General features: G+C 39.2%; 1 protein-coding gene across 7 annotated transcripts in view; it reads right to left on the bottom strand.

Moving 5' to 3' along the window:
• The window catches only part of CCDC181 (coiled-coil domain containing 181), a 64698-nt gene that overhangs the window by 2174 nt on the left and 46977 nt on the right, over positions 1–15547 (bottom strand). For 6 of the 7 annotated variants that reach the window (XM_032161049.3, XM_058443240.1, XM_058443241.1 and 3 more), the window contains one exon: positions 243–397. In XM_032161049.3, coding sequence (XP_032016940.1) covers positions 243–397 — 155 coding nt within the window. The remainder of the gene's footprint in view (positions 1–242; positions 398–15547) is intronic. The other variant, XM_058443238.1, reaches the window with a different exon arrangement.

Raw genomic sequence — 15547 nt, 5'->3', positions numbered from 1 at the left:
TATCTTGAAGAAAAATTGCTATGCATATATATATATATATATATATATATCCATTATATATAATATATATAATGGAGTTAAAGAATTATACATTTTTAAAAGCATGAATTTAAAATTGAATAGGTACGTGCTGTAAGAGAAAACATTTTGAGGGTTTTTTTTTTTCAATCTTAATTGATCATATAACTTTTAAAATGAACATGAGGAAGGAGGAGGGGGGAAATGCCCTGCCTTTAACTTACTGTTTAAAGGCCCTTTCCCGGCCTTCTGTTCCTTTAAGGAAGAATAAACATTCCTCTTGCTTTCTTAGTTCTTCTGTCTGTCTTTCTTTCATCTGCTCTTGGTGCTTTTTTTTAAGCCATAATCGAAAAGCTTGTTGTGGATCTCTGTTTTCCTGCTGATTAGAAAAACAAGCTTTACTTAGTTTAGATAAACAAGAACTACGTTTTGAAGCCCTGCTTATAGGATCCTACAAGAATACATTTCCTACTCTTCAATTTTTCATAATAATGCCAGCCTCATTACCTGCATTCCTAGTATCCAAACCAAATACATCACGCTTAAGTTTTAAGAATATCTTTCAGCAGTTACTTAACTGCTAAGCCCATTTTTCAAAACTGTAGTTCCTATTGTAAAGGGTAGCCATAAGGATTTTCAGTCATAAGAATTTTCTTAGAAAGATAGCAGCCATGATAATTTTAACATAAGAAAAAGCTAGTAGGAGTGGCTTATTTCGTGGTCCCTCAAAGTTCATGATGGATATTATCTTCAGGGAATTTTCAAAAGTTGAAAGAGCTCTTATTCGGAGGAATAAAGGAGAGAAAGAGGACAGATTTGGTACTCTTTACCCTTGGGAAAAGTGTCACCTCATGTGGATTCCTGGCTAGAATGCAAAAGGAAAAGATACATTCATTTAATACTTCCCCCAAATATAAGCTTTGGGATCGAGCTTATATCTTGCATTTCCCTCATCTGTTACCTATATCTTGCATTTTTTCCCTTGTTTGTAACCCACATTGCCAAATATGCTCTAGTCTAATTTAGAATATTATTCAGGATCTTTGATGCACAACTGAACTTTGTGGAGAGGACCCCTGGATCTAAAGAATCATTGCCAAACACCTGGAAGTCTGGGAATTGCTAGATGACATAAAAATGTTCAATCGGGAGTTACAGATCAAAAGAGTCCAGATACAAAGTAATAGATAGGAGGAATAAGTTCTGGTGTTCTATTACACAGTAGAGTGACTACAGTTAACAATAATGTGTATTTCAAAATAATGAGGAGAAGATTTTTGAATGTTCTCATCATAAAGAAATGACAAGTGTTTGAGGTAATATGCTAATTACACAATGTGTACATGTATCAAAACATCACACTGTACTCCATAAATATGTGAAATTATGTGTCAATTAAATACAATTTTAAAGTTAAAATATTTTTAAAGAGTCAAGGATTCAGGGAGCAACAGGATACATGGGTATCCCCATTCTTTTGTTCTTTCAACAGATAGTCATAGTATTTACTACATAGCAGGCACTAAAGTACTGGGTTGCCTTAATAAAATTAAGGTTCCCTCTCTCACACATTCTGTACTGTACAATACAGTAGCCACAAGTCATAAGTGGCTATTTAAATAAAATTTAAAATTCAGTTTCTCAGTCATACTAGCTACATTTCAAGTGCTTAACACACACACATGGCTAGCAGCTACTCTAATGGACAGTGCAAACACAGAAAATTTCCATCATCCCAGAAAGTTCTATTGGACAGTGTTCTGCACAGACAGGATAAAAATAAGTGACTGACTGATTGATTGACTGATCTGTCTGATTCAAAAGAAAATATGGGAAGGAGGGTAATAAAGGCAGCAGTGAGGAGAAAGGATGGTATTTAAATAGAAAGGGAGGAAGTTATGGGATATCTGGAGAAAAGCAGTAGTAACAATAAGAGCAAAGGAGCTAAGAAGGGATTGTGTTTGGCATGATCAATAAATAGTAAAGAAGTCAAAGTGAAGCTGTAGCAAAGTAGCTGAAGAGTGGAAGATGAAGTCAGGGAAGTAGCAGGGATCAGGTAATGTATAACCTTGCTGGCCATGGTAGGAACTTTGGATTTCATTTTGAGATGAGAAGCCACTGGGGGTTTCTGAGCATAAGTGACACAGTTTATTCACCATTTTAGAAATACCATTCTGGCTGCTATGTGGAAAACAGACTGAATGAGGGAGAGGCAAGGTAGAAGGGGGCTGGCTTATTAGGCTTTCGTAACAGTCCAGCCAACAGAAGAAAATAGTGGTTTAGATTAGGGTAGTAGGACTCCTTTTATGCACTGAAGATAGAACCAACATAATTTGCTCAAAAATTGAATGGATAGTTTTGTCATGCTTTAAATGATTATTTTTTAAATTATTCCAGGTTTATTAGTATAATAAAAATTCAAGAAAATATATTTTTAAAACAAGGTAAATTACAGCAGAACTATCATCAAAATGATAGACTGCATTGGTATGCAAAGATGTCACTGCATAAGTTCATAGCAAATAACTCTCAATAGTGGAGGGAACCAAAATAAAAACTTAGAGGAAAATAAAAAATTATAAAGATAAAATATGAATTATACAAATAATTAGTAATGGTTTAAATTATCTGATTATAAAAAAGGATAAATGACTGGAGACTTTTGCATCCATCCATGATGGAATAATTGGTATCAGATTTACCCTTCTGCCCTAATTAGCCATAAAGCTAGACAAAATGTATGCAGCAGCTTGATTACTGAGAGTAAGAAAAAACATGATATAACCCCCATATTCACCCTGGCTCTGTACTTGGTGACACTTTCCAGACAACGGTATAGGAAGGAGAAGCCATAGCATCAAGCAGTCACTAGTCTCACTGGGCTCATGAAACAGAGATAGGAGTCTGGGGCTGCTGAGACAGCTGAATTTCCAGGGCAGGGTACTAGAAATGAAGCACTCATGTGGAGGGATGCTCCAAGAGTCTGTGTGGGGATTTCCCTTGGGTCTTGGCAAGGCCTGGGCTGCACATGTGTAGAGTGAGGCTCTGTACTAACAGAGAGTAGCTGCTATTAATGAATAAGATAATAAAGGTTGCATAGTTTTGGAGACATTGGAGTTCCAATCCAACTATAGTGGGAATACTTCATTGCTTACCTTGGTCAACCACTTACAACCCTAAAAAGTCCATGCTTTGGACACAAGGGTCATGTCCTAGAGTAAGGACCATGCTCTAGGACTAAGGACAAAGGCAAAATAAACCCATCCTAACAAAGCATAAAACAAAGTCTGACAGGATCAAGAGGATTCCTTACTAATTTAACTGCCTACAAGAAAAAAATTCAATACCCTTTAAAGGAAAACAGTGTATTCTATATTTCCTTACAACTTTTATATTGGGTAAAGATCCACAGTCTATTAACCAATTTTAAAAAAAAATCACTGGATATCTAAAGAAACAAGAAAACGTGACCCATAATCCAGAGAAAGAGGCCTTCAACAGATCAATCCTAAGATGACATAGATATTGGCATTTAGATACAAACAGGTCTAATACTTAAGAAATGAAAAGATGAATATAAAAAAGGTCTAATATGTAAGAAATGAAAAGGTGAATACAATGAATAAACAGAGAATCTCAGTAAAAAAATGGAAACTTAAAAAAATAAACTGATAGGAAGATCCAAGATGGCCAAATAGGAACAGCTCCAGTCTACAGCTCCCAGCATGAGTGATGCAGAAGACGGGTGATTTCTGCATTTCCAACTGAGGTACTCGGTTCATCTCACTGGGGCTTGTCAGACAGTGGGTGCAGCCCACAGAGCACAGCGGGGCTTCACCTCACCCAGGAAGCGCAAGGGGTCAGGGAATTCCCTTTCCTAGCCAAGGGAAGCTATGACAGACGGTACCTGGAAAATTGGGACACTCCCACCCTAATACTACACTTTTCCAATGGTCTTAGCAAACAGCACACCAGAAGATTATATCCCACACCTGGCTCAGAGGGTCCCAAGCCCACAGAGCCTCGCTCACTGCTAACACAGCAGTCTGAGATCAAATTGCAAGGCCACAGTGAGGCTAGGGGAAGGATGTCTGCCATTGCTGAGGCTTAAGTAGGTAAACAAAGCAGCTGGGAAGCTCGAACTGGGTGGAGCTGACCACAGCTCAAGGAGGCCTGCCTGACTCTCTAGACTCCACCTCTGGGGGGCAGGGCACAGCTGAACAAAAGGCAGCAGAAACTTCTGCAGACTTAAACGTCCCTGTCTGACAGCTTTGAAGAGAGTAGTGGTTTTCCCAGCACAGAGTCTGAGATCTGAGAAAGGACAGACTGCCTCAAGTGGGTCACTGACACCCGAGTAGGCTAACTGGGAGACACCTCCCAGTAGGGGCCGACTGACACCTCATACAGCCAGGTGCCCCTCTGAGACGAAGCTTCCAGAGGAAGGATCAGGCAGCAACATTTGCTGTTCTGCAATATTTGCTGTTCTGCAGCCTCTGCTGGTGAGACCCAAGCAAACCAGGGTCTGGAGTGGACCTCCAGCAAACCTGCAGGTGAGGGTCCTGACTGTTAGAAGGAAACCTAAGAAACAGAAAGGACATCCACTTCAAAACCCCATCTGTACATCACCATGATCAAAGACCAAAGGTAGATAAAACCAGGAAGATGGGGAGAAACCAGAGCAGAAAAGCTGAAAATTCTAAAAATCAGAGTGCCTCTTCTCCTCCAAAGGAACGCAGCTCCTCCCCAGCAATGGAACAAAGCTGGATGGAGAATGGCTTTGATGAGTTGAGAGAAGAAGGCTTCAGACAATCGGTAATGACAAACTTCTCCGAGTTAAAGGAGAATGTTCAAACCCATTGCAAAGAAGCTAAAAACCTTTAAAAAAAGATTTGACGAATGGCTAACTAGAATAAACAGTGTAGAGAAGACCTTAAATGACCTGATGGGGCTGAAAACCATGGCACGAGAACTATGCACAAGTTTCAGTAGCCAATTTGATCAAGTGGAAGAAAGAGTATCTGTGATTGAAGATCAAATGAATGAAATGAAGCAAGAAGAGAAGTTTAGAGAAAAAAGAGTAAAAAGAAAAGCCTCCAAGAAATATGGGACTATGTGAAAAGACCAAATCTACGTCTGATTGGTGTACCTGAAAGTGACGGGGAGAATGGAACCAAGTTAGAAAACACTCTTCTGGATATGATCCAGGAGAACTTCCCCAAGCTAGCAAGGCAGGCCAACGTTCAAATTCAGGAAATAACGCCACAAAGATACTCCTCGAGAAGAGCAACTCCAAGACACATAATTGTCAGATTCACTAAAGTTGAAATGAAGGAAAACATGTTAAGGGCAGCCAGAGAGAAGGGTCGGTTTGCCCAAAAGGGAAGCCAATCAGACTAACAGCAGATCTCTTGGGAGAAACGCTACAAGCCAGAAGAGAGTGGGGGCCAATATTCAACATTCTTAAAGAAAAGAATTTTCAACCCAGAATTTCATATCCAGACAAACTAAGCTTCATAAGTGAAGGAGAAATAAAATCCTTTACAAACAAATGCTGAGTGATTTTGTCACCACCAGGCCTGCCTTACAAGAGCTCCTGAAGGAAGCACTAAACATGGGAAGGAACAACCGTTATCAGCCACTGCAAAAACATGCCAAATTGTAAAGACCATCGATGCTAGGAAGAAACTGCATCAACTAACAGGCAAAATAACCAGCTAACAACATAATGACAGGATCAAATTCACACATAACAATATTAACCTTAAATGTAAATGGGCTAAATGCTCTAATTAAAAGACACAGACTGGCAAATCAGATAAAGAATCAAGACCCATCAGTGTGCTGTATTTAGGAGACCAATCTCACGTGCAGAGACACACATAGGCTGAAAATAAAGGAATGGAGGAAGATCTACCAAGCAAATGGAAAACAAAAAAAAAGCAGGGGTTGCAATCCTAGTCTCTGAAAAAACAGACTTTAAACCAACAAAGATCAAAAGAGACAAAAAAGGCCATTATATAATGGAAAAGGGATCAATCCAATAAGAAGAGCGAACTATCCTAAATATATATGCACCCAATACAGGAGCACCCAGATTCATAAAGCAAGTCCTTAGAGACCCACAAAGAGACTTAGACTCCTACACAGTAATAATGGGAGATTTTAACACCCAACTGTCAACATTAGACAGATCAACAAGACAGAAAGTTAACAACGATATTCAGGAACTGAACTCAGCTCTGGACCAAGTGGACCTAATAGACATCTACAGAACTCTCCACCCCAAATCAACAGAATATACATTCTTCTCAGCACCACATCGCACTTATTCCAAAATTGACCACATAGGTGAAAGTAAAGCACTCCTCAGCAAATGTAAAAACAAAGAAATTACAACAAATGGTCTCTCAGACCACACTGCAATCAAACTAGAACTCAGGCTTAAGAAACTCACTCAAAACCGCTCAACTATATGGAAACTGAACAACCTGCTCCTGAATGACAATTGGGTACCTAACTAAATAAAGGCAGAAATAAAGATGTTCTTTGAAACCAATGAGAACAAAGACACAACATACCAGAATCTCTGGGACACATTTAAAGCAGTGTGTAGAGGGAAATTGATAGCACTAAATGCCCACAAAAGAAAGCAGGAAAGATCCAAAATTGACACCCTAACATCACAATTAACAGAACTGGAGAAGCAAGAGCAAACACATTCAAAAGCTAGCAGAAGGCAAGAAATAACTAAGATCAGAGCAGAACTGAAGGAGATAGAGACAAAAGAAACCCTTCAAAAAATCAATGAATCCAGGAGCTGGTTTTTTGAAAAGATCAACAAAATCGATAGACTGCCACCAAGACTAATAAAGAAGAAAAGAGAGAAGAATCAAATAGACACAATAAAAAATGATAAAGGGGATATCACCACTGATCCCACAGAAATACAAACTACCATCAGAGAATACTACAAACACCGCTACGCAAATAAACTAGAAAATCTAGAAGAAATGGATAAATTCCTGGACACATACACCCTCCAAGACTAAACCAGGAAGAAGTTGAATCTCTGAATAGACCAATAACAGGCTCTGAAATTGAAGCAACAATTAATAGCCTACCAACCAAAAAAAGTCCAGGACCAGACAGATTCACAGGCGAATTCTACCAGAGGTACAAAGAGGAGCAGGTATCATTCCTTCTGAAACTATTCCAATCATCAGAAAAAGAGAGAATCCTCCCTAACTCATTTTATGAGGCCAGCATCATCCGGATACCAAAGCCTGGCAGAGACACAACAAAAAAAGAGAATTTTTGACCAATATCCCTGATGAACATTGATGCAAAAATCCTCAATAAAATACTGGCAAACTGAATCCAGCAGCACATCAAAAAGCTTATCCACCATGATCAAGTGGGCTTCATCACTGGGATGCAAGGCTGGTTCAACATATGCAAATCAATACATGTAATCCATCATCTAAACAGAACCAAAGACAAAAACCACATGATTATCTCAACAGATGCAGAAAAGGCCTTCGAAAAAATTCAACAGCCCTTCATCCTAAAAACTCTCAATGAACTAAGTATTGATGGGACGTATCTCAAAATAATGAGAGCTATTTATGACAAATCCACAGCCAATATCATAGTGAATGAGGAAAACTAGAAGCATTCCCTTTGAAAACTGGCACAAGACAGGAATGCCCTCTCTCACCACTCCTATTCAACATAGTGTTGGAAGTTCTGGCCAGGGCAATCAGGCAGGAGAAAGAAATAAAGGGTATTCAATTAGGAAAAGAGGAAGTAAAATTGTCCTTGTTTGCAGATGACATGATTGTACATCTAGAAAACCCCATTGTCTCAGCCCAAAATCTCCTTAAGCTGATAAGCAACTTCAGCAAAATCTCAGGATACAAAATCAATATGCAAAAATCACAAGCATTCTTATATACCAATAACAGACAGAGAGCCAAATCCTGAGTGAACTCTCATTCACAATTGCTTCGAGAGAATAAAATACCTAGGAATCCAACTTACAAAGGATGTGAAGGACCTCTTCAAGGAGACCTACAAACCACTGCTCAATGAAATAAAAGAGGACACAAACAAATGGAAGAACATTCCATGCTCATGGATAGTAAGAATCAATATCGTGAAAATGGCCATACTGCCCAAGGTAATTTATAGATTCAATGCCATCCCCATCAAGCTACCAATGATTTTCTTCACAGAATTGGAAAAAACTACTTTAAAGTTCATATGAAACCAAAAAAGAGCCCACATTGCCAAAACAATCCTAAGCAAAAAGAACAAAGCTGGAGGCATCACGTTACCTGACTGCAAACTATACTGCAAGGATACAGTAACCAAAACAGCACGGTACTGGTACCAAAACAGAGATATAGACCAATGGAACAGAACAGAGCCCTCAGAAATAATACCATGCATCTACAACCATCTGATCTTTGACAAACCTGACAAAAACAAGAAATGACAGAAGGATTCCCTATTTAATAAATGGTGCTGGGAAAACTGGCAAGCCATATGTAGAAAGCTGAAACTGGATCCCTTCCTTACACCTTATACAAAAATTAATTCAAGATGGATTAAAGACTTAAATGTTAGACCTAAAACCATAAAAACTAAAAAACATAAAAAACTAAAACCATAAAAACAAAAAACCAAAAAAAAGCTAGGAAATAGCATTCAGGCCATAGGCATGGGCAAGGACTTCATGACTAAAACACCAAAAGAAATGGCAACAAAAGCCAAAATTGACAAATGGGATCTAATTAAACTAAAGAGCTTCTGCACAGCAAAACAAACTACCATCAGAGTGAACAGGCAACCTACAGAATGGGAGAAAATTTTTACAATCTACCCATCTGACAAAGGGCTAATAACCAGAATCTACAAAGAGCTTAAACAAATTTACAAGAAAAAAACAACTCCATCAAAAAGTGAGTGAAGGATATGAACAGACACTTCTCAAAAGAAGACATTTATGCAGCCAACAGACACATGAAAAAATGCTCATCATCACTGGCCATCAGAGAAATGCAAATCAAAACCACAACAAGATACCATCTCACGCCAGTTAGAATGGTGATCATTAAAAAATCAAGAAGCAACAGGTGCTGGAAAGGATGTGGAGAAATAGGAACACTTTTACACTGTTGGTGGCAATTCCTCAAGGATCTAGAAATAGAAATACCATTTGACCTAGCCATCCCATTACTGGGTATATACCCAAAGGATTATAAATCATCCTGCTATAAAGACACATGCACATGTATGTTTATTGCAGCACTATTCACAATAGCAAAGACTTGGAATCAACCCAAATGTCTAACAATGATAGACTGGATTAAGAAAATGTGGCACATAGACACCATGGAATACTATGCAGCCATAAAAAATGATGAGTTCATGTCTTTTGTAGGGACATGGATGAAACTAGAAACCATTATTCTCAGCAAACTATCAAAAGGACAAAAAACCAAACACCGCATGTTCTCACTCATAGGTGGGAATTGAACAATGAGAACACATGGACACAGGAAGGGGAACATCACACACCGGGACCTGTTGTGGGGTGGAGAGATAGCATTAGGAGATATACCTAATGTAAAGGACGAGTTAATGGGTGCAGCACACCAACATGGCACATGTATACATATGTAACAAACCTGCATGTTGTGGCACATGTACCCTAGAACTTAAAGCATAATTAAAAAAAAAAAAAGAAAAAAAAACACCACACACACAAAAAATAAACCAACAAACAAACACAACCTAAATTCCCTGAATGGGCTTAACAGTGGAATGAACATTGCAGAAGTACTGATGCCTCAAGATGGATCAATAGAAATGATGTAAACTGAGCAAAGGAAAAAAATTTTCAGTAAACAGAAGTTTAGTAACATGAGATAATAGCAAGTCTTCTAACATATGTAAAATTGGATTTCCAGAAGGAGAAGAGAAAAAAGATAAGGAAGGAAAAAAAAAAAAAACCTTTGAAGAAATAGTGGCTGAGAATTTCCCAAATCTGGTACAAAACATGAACATAAAGATCCAAGAAGCTCAGCAAAACCCAGGTTAGGTAAATTCGAAGAAAATCACACATGTAATACACTTCTGAAAACCAAAGCCAGGAAAATTTTAAAGAAGCCAGAAGAAAAAAATTTATTATATACACAAGAACAATGATAAGAATGATAGCCGACCTCTGAATAGAAACAATGGACATTGTAAAACAATTGAACATCATCTTTAAAATGCTGCAGGGGAAAAATACTTGTCAGCCTCAAATTCTATACCAAGTAAAAGGAAAAAAAAATTCTTCGGTGATTTTCCACACATTCAGTATATACATTATAATCAGAGCAATGCTTTTAAAAAAGCATGCAGAGGCATACTTAAAAAGTATATAAGAAAATAAAAAGGACTGTTTTTTAAACACTTGATTATAAGGCAGAAAAGGATGAGTAATTGAACAAATAGATAACAAATATCAAGATGACAGATTTAAAAACTATCAGATCAATAATTATAATTAAATACAGGGGTGGCTGGCAAGATGGCCAAATAGCAACAGTTCCTTTCTGCAGCTCCCAGTGAGACCAACACAGAAGGCAGGTGATTTCTGCGTTTCCAACTGAGGTACTCGGCTCATCTCACTGGGACTGGTTAGACAGTGGGGGCAGCCCACAGAGGGTGAGCCGAGGCAGGGTGAAGCGTCGCCTCACCTGGGAAGCTCAAGGGGTCAGGGAACTCCCTCCCCTAGCCAAGGGAAGCTGTGAGGGACTGTGCTATAAGGAACAGTGCATTATGGCCCAAATACCACACCTTTCCCAGGGTCTTCACAACCAGGAGACCAGGAGTTTCCCTTGAATGCCTACACCACCAGGGCCCTGGGTTTCAAGCACAAAACGGGGCAGCCATTTGGGAAGACACCAAGCTAGCTGCAGGAGTTTTTCATCATACTGGAATGCCAGTGAGAGAGAACTATTCACTCTCCTGGAGAGGGGGCTAAAGCCAGGGAGCCAAGTGATCTAGCTCAGCAGATCTCACCCCCACAAAGCCCAGCAAGCTAAGATCCACTGGCTTGAAATTCTCACTGCCAGCACAGCAGTCTGAAGTTGACCTGGGATGCTCGAGCTTCATGTGGGAAGGGGTGTCCACCATTACTGAGGCTTCAGTAGGCAGTTTTCCCCTCACAGCCAGGAAGTTGGAACTGGGCAGAGCCCACCACAGCTCGGCAAAGCCAGACTGCCTCTCTAGATTACTCCTCTCTGGGCAGGGCATCTCTGAAAGAAAGGCAGCAGCCCCAGTCAGGGGCTTATAGATAAAACTCCCATCACCCTGGGACAGAGCACCTGGGGGAAGAAGGGGTGGCTGCGGGTGCAGCTTCAGCAGACTTAAATGTCCCTGCCTGCCAGCTCTGAAGAGAGCAGCAGATTTCCCAGCACAGCGCTTGAGCTCTGCTAAGGGACAGACTGCCTCCTCCAGTGGGTCTCTAACCCCTGTGCCTCCTGACTGGGAGACACCTCCCAGCAGGGGTCGAGAGACACCTCACACAGGAGAGCTCTGGCAGGTGCCCCTCTGGGACAAAGCTTCCAGAGGAAGGAACAGGAAGCAATCTTTGCTGTTCTGCAGCCTCTGCTGGTGATACCCAAGCAAACAAGGTCTGGCGTGGACCTCCAGCAAATTCCAGCAGAGTTGAAGCAGAGGGGCCTGACTGTTAGAAGGAAAACTAACAAACAGAAAGGAATAGCATCAACATCAACAAAAAGGATATCTGCACGAAAACCCCATCCAAAGGTCACCAACATCAAAGACCAAAGGTAGATAAACCCATAAAGATGAGGAAAGCCCAGTGCAAAAAGCCTGAAAATTCCAAAAACCAGAATGCTTCTTCTCCTCCGAAGGATCACAACTCGCCAGCAAGGGAACAAAACTGGACAGAGAATGAGTTTGATGAATTGACGGAAGTAGGCTTCAGAAGGTGGGTAATAACAAACTCCTCTGAGCTAAAGGAGCATGTTCTAACACAATGCAAGGAAGCTAAGAACCTTCAAAAAAGGTTAGACGAGTTGCTAACTAGAATAACCAGTTTAGAGAAGAACATAAATGACCTGATGGAGCTGAAAAACACAGCATGAGAACTTCGTGAAACATACACAACTATCAATAGCCAAATCGATGAAGTGGAAGAAAGGATATCAGAGATTGAAGATCAACATAATGAAATAAAGTGTGAAGACAAGATCAGAGAAAAAAGAATGAAAAGGAACAAACTTGGCCTCCAAGAAATATGGAACTATGTGAAAAGACCAAACCTACGTTTGATTGGTGTACCTGAAAGTGACAGAGAGAATGGAACCAAGTTGGAAAACACTCTTCAGGATATTACCCAGGTGAACTTCCCAACCTACCAAGGCATGCAAACATTCAAATTCAGGAAATACAGAGAACACCACAAAGATACTCCTCAAGAAGAACAACGCCAAGACACATAATCGCCAGATTCACCAATTTTGAAATGAAGAAAAAAATGTTAAGGGCAGCCAGAGAGAAAGGCCGGGTTACTTACAAAGGGAAGCTCATCAGACTAACAGCAGATCTCTCTGCAGAAACCCTACAAGCCAGAAGAGAGTGGGGGACCAATATTCAACATTCTTAAAGAATTTTCAACCCAGAATTTCATATCAAGCCAAACTAAGCTTCATAAGCAAAGGAGAAATAAAATCCTTTACAGACAAGCAAATGCTGAGAGATTTTGTCACCACCAGGCATGCCTTACAAGAGCTCCTGAAGGAAGGACTAAATATGTAAAGGAAAAACAGGTACCAGCCACTGCAGAAACATGCCAATTATAAAGACCATTGACACTATGAAGAAACTGCATCAACTAACAGGCAAAATAACCAGCTAGCATCATAATGAGAGGATCGAATTCACACATAATATTGACCTTTACTGTAAATGGGGTAAATGCCCCAATTAAATGACACGGACTGGCAAATCAGATAGGGTCAAGACCCATAGGTGTGCTGTATTCAGGAGACACATCTCATGTGCAGAGACACACATAGGCTCAAAATAAAGGGATGGACGAATATTTACCAAGCAAATGGAAAGCAAAAAAAAAAAAAAAAAAAAAAAAAAAAAAAAAAAAAAAAAAAAAAAAGCAGGGGTTGCAATACTAGTCTCTGATAAAACAGACTTTAAACCAACAAAGATCAAAAAACACAAAGAAGGGCATTATATAATGGTAAAGGGATCAATGCAACAAGAAGAGCTAACTATCCTAAATATATATGCACCCAATACTGGAGCACCCAGATGCATAAAGCAAGCCCTTAGAGACCTACAAAGAGACTTAGACTCCCACACAATAATAGTGGGAGACTTTAACACCCTGCTGTCAATATTAGACAGATCAACAAGACAGAAAATTAACAAGGATATTCAGGACTTGAACTCAGCTCTGGAACAAGCGGACCTAATAGACATCTATAGAACTCTCCACCTTAAATCAACAGAATATACATTCTTCTCAGCATCACATTGCACTTATTCTAAAATTGACCATATATTGGAAGTAAAACACTCCTCAGCAAATGCAAAAGAATGCAAATCATAACAAACAGTCTCTCAGACCACAGTGCAATCAAATTAGAACTCAGGATTAAGAAACTCACTCAAAACCACACAACTACATGGAAACTAAACAACCTGCTCCTGAATGACTACTGGGTAAATAACAAAATTAAGGGAGAAATAAATAAGTTCTTTGAAACCAATGAGAACAAAGACACAATGTACCAGATCTCTGTGATACAGCTAAAGCAGTGTTTAAAGGGAAATTTATAGCACTAAATGCCCACAGGAGAAAGTGGGAAACATCTAAAATCAACATTTTAACATCACAATTAAAAGAACTAGAGAAGCAAGAGCAAATACATTCAAAAGCTAGCAGAAAGCAAGAAATAACTAAGATCAGAGCAGAAATGAAGGAGATAGACAAATGAAAAACCCTTCAAAAAATCAATTAATCCAGGAGCTGGTTTTTTGAAAAGATTAACAAAATACATAGACTACTATCCAGACTAATAAAGAAGAAAAGAGAGAAGAATCAAATAGACACAATAAAAAAATGATAAAGGGGATATCACCACTGATCCCACAGAAATACAAACTACCATCATATAATACTATAAACACCTCTATGCAAATAAACTAGAAAGTCTAGAAGAAATGGATAAATTCCTGGACACATACACCCTCCCAAGACTAAACCAGAAATAAGTCAAATCCCTGTATAGACCAATAACAAGTTCTGAAATTGAGGCAGTAGTTAATAGCCTACCAACCAAAAAAAGCTGAGCAACAGAGAGATTCACAGCTGAATTCTATCAGCAGTACAAAGAGGAGCCGGTATCATTACTTCTGAAACTATTCCAAACAACAGAAAAAGAGGGACTCCTACCTAACTTATTTTATGAGGCCAGCATCATCCTGATATCAAAGCCTGGCAGAGACACAAGAAAAGAAAATTTCAAGCCAATATCCCTGAGGAACATCGATGTGAAAATTCGCAATAAAACACCAGCAAACTGAATCCAGCAGCACATGAAAAAGTTCAACATCAAGTCGGTTTCATCCCTGGGATGCAAGGCTGGTTCAACATATGCAAATCGATAAACATAATCCATCATATAAACAGAAACAATGACAAAAACCACACAATTATCTCAATAGTTGCAGAAAAGGCCTTCGATAAAATTCAACAGCACTTCATGCTAAAAACTCTCAATAAACTAGGTATTGATGGCACATATCTCAAAATAATAAGAGCTATTTATGACAAATCCATAGCCAATATCATACTGAATGGGCAAAAGCTGGAAGCATTCCCTTTGAAAACTGGCACAAGACAAGGATGCCCTCTCTCACCACTCCTATTCAACATAGTATTGGAAGTTCTGGCCAGGGCAATCAGGCAAGAGAAAGAAATACAGGGTATTCAAATAGGAAGAGAGGAAGTCAAATTGTCTCCATTTGCAGATGATATTATTGTATGTTTAGAAAACCCCATCATCTTAGCCCAAAATCTCTTTAAGCTGATAAGCAACTTCAGTAAAGTCTCAGGATACAAAATCAACGTGCAAAAATTACAAGCATTACTATACAGCAGTAGTACAAACAGAGCCAAATCATGAGTAAATTCCCATTCACATTGCTACAAAGAGAATAAAATACCTAGCAATACAACTTACAAGGGATGTGAAGGACCTCTTCAAGGAGACCTACAAACCACTGCTCAAGGAAATAAGAGATGACACAAACAAATGGAAAAACATTCCATGCTCATGGACAGGAAGAATCAATATTATGAAAATGGCCATACCGCCCAAAGTAATTTACTGATTCAATGCTATCCCCATCAAGCTACCATTGACATTCTTCACAGAATTAGAAAAAACTTCTTTAAAGTTCATATAAAAAAAAAAAAGAGCCC

This window comes from Hylobates moloch, unplaced genomic scaffold (assembly GCF_009828535.3).
Source record: "Hylobates moloch isolate HMO894 unplaced genomic scaffold, HMol_V3 SCAFFOLD_8, whole genome shotgun sequence".
NCBI lineage: Eukaryota > Metazoa > Chordata > Mammalia > Primates > Hylobatidae > Hylobates > Hylobates moloch.
Note: the sequence above shows the minus strand (reverse complement) of the source record. Positions and strands in the feature narration are given on the sequence as shown.